We start from the raw sequence: 9,921 nt of genomic DNA on the forward strand, positions 1-9,921 counted from the left end.
TCTACACTTTTTTCTCTGTAAGAAAACAGCATTCAAAACTCACTACCCTTTCTCCTTTCCCCTTTCTCCAATCCAATACAAACACTTCTACCATTGATTTCATCTCACTGTTACCTTGCTAGCTTCTAATTTCTAGCATGAAGATTTCACCAAAACCATTCACCCTCTTCAAACTGCTTCTACTAACATTATTATTACAGCTCCAAGCCATTCCCACTCTCACACTCTCCCCTTGCAAAACCTCATGTGGCAGCATACCCATAAACTACCCCTTTGGCCTAGAAGATGGGTGTGGTGCACCCCAGTTCAGACACATGCTAAACTGCAGCACCGACTTGTTCTTTCAAACCCCTTCAGGCTCTTACAAAGTCCAATCCATTGACTACGAAAAAAACTCCATGGTAGTCTACGACCCTGCAATGTCCACTTGCTCCATTCTCCAACCTCACCACGACTTCCAAATGACCGATATTCAATCCGCTATAATCCCTCCCTCACAGGACACAGTTTTCGTGCTGCTAAACTGCTCCATAGACTCTCCTGTTCTGAACCATTACAAGTATCTCTGCTTCAACTTCGCGGGCCACACGTGTGACGAGCTTTATGGGGCCTGCAATGCCTTCAGGGTCTTCCATCTGTTGACCAACAGCTCTCCACCCTGCTGCTTCACCACTTACGGCACTGTGAAGTTCATGAGCATGAACATATTGGACTGCACGCACTATACAAGTGTGATTAACACGGAAAATTTGAACGGTGTTGGCCCTTTGGACTGGGTTTACGGGATCAAGCTTTCTTTCAGTGTGCCTGATACTGGATGTGAAAGTTGCAAAAAATCTGGTGGGACATGTGGCTTTGATACTGATACAGAAGGTTTGCTATGTCTTTGCTCCAGTTTTGCTAATGCAACAAGGCAATGCGGTAAGCAACTATATGGTGTTTCTTCACTGTCTTTTTTGGTTTCACATTGGGTAATAACGAGTTTTCTTTCAAATTTCTGATGAGTTTCATACTTTTACTTAATTTTTTCGGTTTCAAATATGATTAATAGAAAATATTTTTTTAAAACACATTAATGTGATTTTAGTTTTTAGTTAATTGTTGACATATATTTTGTTTTTGTTTTGGGTCTTAGCCCCTGGAAGCATGATATCGAAAGGACAGAGCAATGTTGTTTGGAGACAGTACCTACTAGTTTTGCTTGTTATGGCTTATTTTCAGACGTGGGTGAGGCTCCTCTGAGACTTTAATTTTAATTGTTTTCCACTCTTTTTGACGACGGGTATTCAAAGCCACCGTACACAACAATAAAGACAGAAAAACTATCACCATTGTTGTGGCTTGGATGACTCGTCATCACTTTTGCTAGAGGGGATTTGTGTAATTTGTGATTGTCGATATTCTTCTTTTTTAGATTTCACATTGGGAAACTGTGGTTATTCTCAATTCCTGCAAAATGGCTTACCAAAACCGAAGAGATGCATTGCCTTGTCTTCATTCTTTGTTGTTCAGAGTAGGCATAACGAATACTTAACAATCCTTTTTTTTCATATAACATACAACTCTCAATATTTTTATTTTAATATTTTTTCATATTATTTAATTAAAAATTTATTTTTTATTATATATATTTTTTAAACTATCACATCTAGAATTTTATAGAACTTGTTTAATTGTCAAAGTTTAAGTTTTGTTAATAAATGGAGAAAAGTATTTTCTTACAACTCCTTTTAATAATATAATATTTAATCAAAACATTTAGTAAAAAAAATAATAAAATTGATTATAATTTGATGGTATAAAATTCGACTCTCTTTAATTTATCACACTTTTGGAATGAGAAGATGATTTAATTTAGCAGGAAATGGGACAAAGTGGATTGTTCAGTTGTGAATCTTAGTTCCTTGCTTGAAGGGTGAACCACAAGATCAACTTGACAGTTTTCTTAAATAAATTGTTTCTAATTTTAATATATGTTATTATTGTTAGATAATTAATATTTAGGCAAATATTTTCTAAGTCTTTAATCGATTTAATTAATATTTTTAGATATATGAATTAAAAATATTATTACTTTTACATATTAACGCTTTAGCATTCGTATTTTTCATTATATATATATATTAAAATAAATTATAAATCTATATTTTTAATATAAATGTGCTAATAATAATATCATATTTGTTTTTTAATTCAGACTAACAAATTGTGAAGGACTAATCCGTTTAATATTTTCATTTTTATCATCCCTAACACAAATTATATAGGTAATATGATGTAATAACAAACAATATATAACTTACATGTTAAAATAAGTTTAAAGAATATCTGACTGTAAATTTTTTTTCTTTTACAAATAATTGTCATGAATTTCAATTCCAATTTTATTTCATTTATAAACAGACAATCTAAATTTTAATTTTATTCTAATTTATAGTTAAAGTATACTTGTTTTAAACAAATACCTAGAATCTTAATTTTATTTTAATTGATCCTTAAAACTTAAAAATTTATGTGGATAATTTTATCCTAAGATAATTTTTTTAACTGGATCACAATATAAACATTTATATTATTAATGCAATTATTTAAATCAATTTGAAGTTAATATTTTCAAATAAAGTTTTGAATTTAAACATTGTTGATACTTCAGTTCGGGATATACAAAATGTTAAATCTCACTCTTAAAACTTATGAAATTATTTTTTAAACCAATGTACTATATTTTAACATAAAAAAGTTACTCAATTTAAAATTATTTTTTGAAATCAGGTAGGCCTTGTAATTTTTTACTTTCTTCATTTCTAAATTCTGGTTTTTATCATGTTTAAAAATATAACAAATTAAATTTTAACAAACAAAAATAAAAGAAAACTTTTATTGATATTAAATGTAAGTCATCTTGATAGAAAATAGAAACATAAACAAAAGTGTAGAGATTATAACCAAATATATGTATGAAAAGATGGTTATTAGTTGAAAGCTTGTTGATGATTGTTGAAAATGCAAAAAAGATAACGAGGCAAAGGTATTGTATCTAGACACGGATAATAGTGATCACATCATTAAAAATAATTTTTTTTTATATTGAAATGATTTTTTTATTATATTGTGATTTTTGGTAATAACTCTATTGTGAAAGATAAAGATCAATAATGGTTTTTGTAGAATTTTTTTAATGTGTTTTATGTTATTGACTTCAAAAGAGTGATATGTTAAATGTTGGTGAAATACAAGGGATTAACAATATGTTAAATGTTGGTGAATTAGAAGGAATTCTTTTATTGTCAAAAGTGTTGTGAAATTTTGTATTTTGTATACAATTGTAAAAAATGAGTGAAATGTGGGTTTGAAATGAGGTATCATTGTAGTTCTAGAAATGAGTGACCTAGGCTATTCAAATTGAAGATTAAAAGCATTGAATATGGTGTTTTTACCAAAAAGAACTAGGACAATATCTAAGGTGAAGAAACAGGTAGCACATATGTGAATTGGACTTTGTTGAGTTGTTTAATCACTAAGGAGTGGAGAGAGGCTCACTTGCAAAAGGCTCTTTAAAACTATGTGATGCTTAAGTAAGAAAGTGTGAGTGTAGTAATGAGTAATAATATAAATAATAGAATTAAAATTATTCCTCTAAAAAATCATATTTATAGGTCTTTTGGACCATGGTCATTGGTGAAACTTGAAATATAACTCTTATACGTGAGGGCTCGGTAACTGACCAATGCACCCTAGGTTGAACTGGTCGATACACATGAGATTATCGTTACAATTAACCATAGCCATAATCATAATTATAATTCTAACTTTAACCATACTCATAATATTAAACATAATCCTAACCTGAAATATAACCTTAATACTAACACTAAACCCACATGTAAATAAATTATATCTATTTTTCAAAATACAAGTATAAATTTGTAATCTTATTTTTTTATCAATTAACAAAATTACACTTTCAATCACACCCATCACATCTTTTACTTTCCTAGAATTTTGGATTTTTTTTAATTGAAATCAAAATATTTATCATCAACTTTAATATTTAAAAGCAATTTGAAATTATTCATAATTAGGGTCACATGAAGGATTTTAATACCAAGTTAGGGTCACATGAAAGTCCTCTGACTCAAAGGCATTTGCTGCATTTCTCTTCCCAAACAATAATAGGTGAACATTTAGACATTCTTGGGATAGCTTTGATACAAATTAAGGTGTCTGGAGGAACTTATGAAAGTGTGTTCAATGGTATAACATTGTCTAGGATGTATGTTGAAGGGAACATATAAGTCTCTCTTTGCATTTTGTTGTGTCCTAGCGTTTGTATATGTTAAACACCAGTTGCAACTTAATTTTATAATTGTGTATCGACCAGTCCTCGGACATCGATGTCAGAGATCGACATCGGACCTCGCAAACAGAGGGAGAGATCGGACATCGGTGGTCTGAACAGTTGTAGTGGGCCACATAAGGTAGGTCCCAGAATTATGCCAGTTACCAGTTAAACATCAGTGATGGGAGGAAGCCCTAAGACGCGAGGGATCCATGCAGGTGGTGTGTATAGCGCATTCAGGCGCGACACAAATAATTCTTGGAGGCGCTAAGGCCCATTAGGGTTAGGGTTTCCAAGGGAAGACTGCATGCATGACACATGAATACTTAAGGCACCCACAGAACATGATGGAAGAGGCCCAAGCACAAGTCCGCATGCAAACCCACCAAAGGGTAGATTTGGACCAACCACTAGAGTTATGGCCATGAGGATCCAAGAAGACTGAAATGCTGCTATTGATGGCAGAGAAACGTTCTTATACTTGTTCAAATGCCATAAGCTCTAATGTATAGTAGACTTTAATTTCTTGTCAAAATTAACATAGGAACTTTATTTGTAATTTTTCTTAGAATTAATTTTGGCACCTAAAACACCAACCTAGGTAAACTTAGAGTTTCTAAAAACCTCTAAATTTACCAAGGCCGGTCTAGAAAGCCCATAGAGGGGGTGAGCATGCAAACTAGCCACACCCCTCCCATGTGCTTCTTTGAGCACCATTTTTTTAGGAGGGAATTCATTTGAATTTCCATCCACTTTTATTTAAATTTCCAGCCCTCTAAACACTATAAATAAGAGGGTTTGGCTCATGTAATTGCAAGATTAATCTAATAGTGAATTGCTGCCAATTTTGTGCTAATCTCACTACTTGTCTTCTCTTACCTCTCTAGGATAGATAATTGATCTTCAAACTTTCATTCTACCAAAGTGAGATGGCCTCACCACTCACATTTCATACCTAACCTGCACCTCCAAGGCAACCACATCTCCTAGAAGAGCCTTGACCGTGAGCATCCATTGAGCTTCCACAAATTCCATCAACAATTCTCCATAGGATTAAGGCACTCTTCCATCATTTGGTATCATGAGCTATGGTCTTCAAGAGATAAGTGCATTCTCTTGATTTTAATTTTGTGTTGTTCTTAATTCCTTGTGATTCATCCCTTCCATATTGTCTTGCTGTTTTTTAATTTTCGTTTTGAATTGGTGTGTTGTTTGGAAATTTCAATCGGTGCATCTTGTTCAATTGTTCTTGAGCAATCTTTGTGCAATTTTGTGTAGGATTCCATATAGTTCTGTGTTGCTGATCTGTTTTTGCTTTATATGAGTCTTTGTTGCAATTTTAATTGGTTCATATGGTTTGTGTTTGAGTCATTTCGATTTTAGAATCCAATTGTATTTTGTCAAGTCATGTGATTCCAAGAATTGTCATCAAATCCTAGTAGTACTTTTCTTGATTGATTTGGTTTCTTGATTTGTTTTTTAGTCCAGTTTATAATCTGAATTGTTTGATCTTTTGGTGCATTTTTTCTTTTAGATTTGAGTTCATATTTGTGTGATAGATCTATACAAATTCTTATACACCAATTCCATTGTGTTTTTGAAGTTTCTTAAAACTGTTTTTAATTCCAGAATTAGGCTTCCTCTGTTTTTGATTTTGTGCTGGCTGTTTTTGGTTATAAAATTAAAGTTCGTTGAAGAAAAATTATGAAATTCTGGATCTAAACAGGTTGATGTGTTATAAAAAAAATAAAAAAATAAGTGAGTCAAAATTCAAAATAGAAAAAAAATGATAAATCAAATTCAGAAAGTGTGCAATCTGGCGCGAACAGAAACGGTGATTTGGCAACAGATTTGAAAACTTTATCACAATTAATTGGTGCATTGTTTTGGTGTGATTCCAACGCCAAAATTTAGCTAAGACCTTGAACTGTTTGTGATTTAAATTTCAAATTCAAATTCAAAATATACAGCTCAGCATAATTATTTTAAGTCACACATTTTGTGCTTCAAAATTCCAGTAGTACTGTTTTGGTTTTATTAATCAATTCTAGTGTCATTCTTTAGGTTCAATTTGTGTGTCACCTTTTGTTGAGTGCCTTATTTTTCTTGCTTGTCAAATTGATCAATTACTCTTTCAAGTTGTCATATTATTGCTCCCTTTGCTGTTATCCAATTTCAAATTGAATTGTTTCTTTGCTTTAAATTTGTTGACCTCTATTGTTGGTAAAAGTTTTCAAAAGTAGTGCTTGGTTAAGTTTGGAATTAACCTTTGTGGTGAGTCCATTGTTACTTAGTAGGTGCTGTTTTGAAGACTTAATTTGATTATACTTGAGAGGTTGAACAAGAGTGATGCAGCAAGTGAGTTTACAAAAATACAGAAAGAGTGGGTGTCAATAGCAAAAGTCACAACAAGAAGGAGTACCAAAAAGCAGAAGTGCATAGAATAGGAATTCTAAATTTCCCTTTTGTAATCCAATTTCCATTGTATTTCTTTTGAATTGTAATTGCATTAAACTTTGATTAATTAGTGGATTAATTACGCATTAGACGGTGAGTGTGTCTTCAATGGCTCTAAGTGTCTAGAAGTCTCACCTTAGGATACGCCTAGCTTTAAAGCTTTCTAGTTAGCAAACTTTAATTGTGTTTTAGTTAATTGCTTTGCATTGTTTACTTGCTTTGTATTGTTTAATTGCTTTGCATTTTTCTTGCATAAAATTGTGGTTTTCATTCTTAATTGTGATCTAAGTAAATTACTTAGAAAAAAAATTGTGATAAGTCTTAATGGATAGGTTTTGACAAGGAAAGACTTGGTACTTAAGAGATCCTAGTGATCCACCTTGTGATAAGTCTTAATGGATAGGTTTTGGCAAGGAAAGACTTGGTACTTAAGAGATCCTAGTGATCCACCTCTCTTTCCTGGAAAGCTACCTTCATTACTTTCCTTGTCTTTTTTTGGGGTAACATACTTACAACACATAGCTTTAATCATGTCAGCTCATTCTTCTAAATCTAGTGAAAGTGATATAAAGTCCATTAAAACTCTCTTAAAACAAGTAGCAAAGGACTTTCAATCACTCTCATATAGACAATTGGAACATAAGGAACAAATCAAAGAGCTGGAAATGGTTAAAGAAAGAGATGAATACTCTAATAAATCTAAAAGAAGTTCACAGGCATCTAGTTCTAAAAGGGTGAATGATTCTTTTGGGGAACGAAACCTTAAAACTAATGACTATTATCAACCACCCCCTAGGAGAGCTAGAAAAGAAAGACAAGAAAACCCAAAGGAGATTAGGGTAGAGCTACCTCATTTCTATGGAAAAGAAAATGTTGAAACATATCTAGATTGGGAAATGAAGGTAGAATAATTGTTTGCTTGCCATAAAGTAAGTGGGGAAAGAAAGGTACCCTTAGCCACCTTAAGTTTTCAAGGAAATGCTATGAATTGGTGGATTGTCCTAAAAAGAGATAGACATCTCCACAAGGACCCTCCCATTACATATTGGAATGACCTTAGGGGAGCCTTGAGATGTCGCCATATTCCCTCACATTACAATAGGAAGTTGATGGACAAGCTCCAAATACTTCATCAAAGAAATCTGAGTGTAGAAGAATATTGGCAAAAGATGGTGTTATATATAATAAGGGCGGGGATTCATGAAGAAAACCGGACTACCATATCTAGGTTTTTAAGTGGTCTCAAACTTGAGATAAGAAACAAAGTTGAACTTTTACCTTATAGAGATTTAAATGACTTGATTCAACTTAACATTAAAGTTGAAAAACAAATTTTGAGAAAACAATCAAGTCAAAAACAAAGTTCATACTTTGTATCTTATGACAAGAATGAGTTCCAAAGAGGGGAAGAATATATAAAAGAAACATCTCTAGAACCTTCCCTAAACCTATCCAAATACGAGCATATCTCATACACGCAAGCTAGAGAAATTCAGTGTTTTTAATGTCTTGGTAAGGGTCATTTAGCATCTCAATGTCCCAATGAAAGAACTATGATCTTAAGGGACAAAGATGAATATAGTAGCCAAGAAGAAGAAACTAGTAAGAGTGAAGAAGAGAAAAAAAAAGATAGAAATAGAAAAGCCAAGTGAGAGGTTGTTTGAAAAAGAATAACAGGAATCTAGAAAGAATGAGGAGTATCTTACAACACCTCCTACAAGCATAGTAAAAAAAGAATCCTTAAAGCGAGATTGCATAGGTAAATATGTAGTAGTTTACTTTGATGATATCTTAGTTTATAGCCAAAGTCTAGATTTCCACCTAAGTCACCTTAGGGAGGTTCTTTTAGTGCTTAGGGACAATAGCTTGTTTGTTAATATTGATAAGTGTACCTTTTATGTTGATAATGTAGTATTTTTAGGCTTTATAATTAACAAAAATGGGGTACATATTGACCCCAAGAAAATCAAAGCCATCAAAGAGTGGCCAACACCACAAAATGTAGGAGATGTTAGGAGCTTTCATGGTTTAACAAGCTTTTATAGAAGAGGTACACTAAACCCTAAACCCTAAACAATAACTTCTCAAGTCTAGCTTCACCACTCAATGAGTTAGTGAAGAAGGACACTCCATTTTGTTGAACCGAGAAGCAAGATCAAGCCTGCAAGAGGCTAAAAGCTCAACTCACTAATGCACCCACTCTAGCTTTACCAAATTTTGCAAAAACTTTTGAGCTAGAGTGTGATGCATCGAGAGTGGGCATAGGTCCTGTATTGTTGCAAGGTGGACATCCAATTGCTTACTTTAGTGAAAAACTTCATGGAGCCACCCTCAACTATCACACCTATGACAAAGATCTCTATGCACTTGTGAGAGCCTTAAAGACTTGGGAGCACTATCTAGTTTCTAAGGAATTTGTCATTCATAGTGATCATGAGTCTTTAAAATATTTGGAAGGTCAACATAAGTTGAACAAACGCCATGTAAAATGGATGGAATTCCTTAAACAATTTCCTTATGTTATCAAATACAAGAAGGGTAGTACAAATATTGTGGCTAATGCTCTCTCAAGGAGACATGCCCTCTTTTCGAAATTGGGAGCCCAAATTCTTGGATTTGACAACATAATTGAACTTTACAAAGAAGATCATGATTTTGCATCCATCTTTGCTAAGTGTGAACATAGAGCACAAGGAGGATTTTATGTGTATGAGGGGTATCTTTTTGAAGAAGGAAAACTTTGTATACCCCAAGGAACCATAGAAAACTCCTTGTAAAGGAATCTCATGAAGGAGGTCTCATAGGCCAATTTGGAGTTGATAAAACTCTAGAGCTTTTAAAAAGAAAATTCTTTTGGCCAACCATGAGGAAAGATGTTCAAAGACATTACCATAGATGCATTTCTTGTTTAAAAACTAACTCTAAGGCAATGTCTCATGAACTCTATGCTCCTTCACCTTTTGCAAGTGCTCCATGGGAAGACATAAGCATAGATTTTATATTAGAACTTCCTAGGACAACAAAAGGTTTTGATTCCATTTTTATGGTTGTGGATAGGCTCTTCTTTAGAGAAGTGGTAAGACTTCATGGTTTATCTCCAAGCATAGTTTTAGATAGAGATCCAA

At 33.0% G+C, this 9,921-nt stretch overlaps 1 protein-coding gene across 1 annotated transcript; it reads left to right on the top strand.

Annotated features, from left to right (window-relative positions):
- Positions 1-1,292, top strand: LOC137807061 (uncharacterized). Its single transcript, XM_068607503.1, is given in 3 exon segments — positions 1-755; positions 757-921; positions 1,136-1,292. Coding segments are annotated over 3 exon segments (798 nt in total). The 5' UTR covers positions 1-137; the 3' UTR covers positions 1,151-1,292.
- Positions 1,293-9,921: the final 8,629 nt, after the last annotated feature.

The sequence above is a fragment of the Phaseolus vulgaris genome, chromosome 3 (assembly GCF_000499845.2).
Source record: "Phaseolus vulgaris cultivar G19833 chromosome 3, P. vulgaris v2.0, whole genome shotgun sequence".
NCBI classification, from domain to species: Eukaryota; Viridiplantae; Streptophyta; class Magnoliopsida; order Fabales; family Fabaceae; genus Phaseolus; species Phaseolus vulgaris.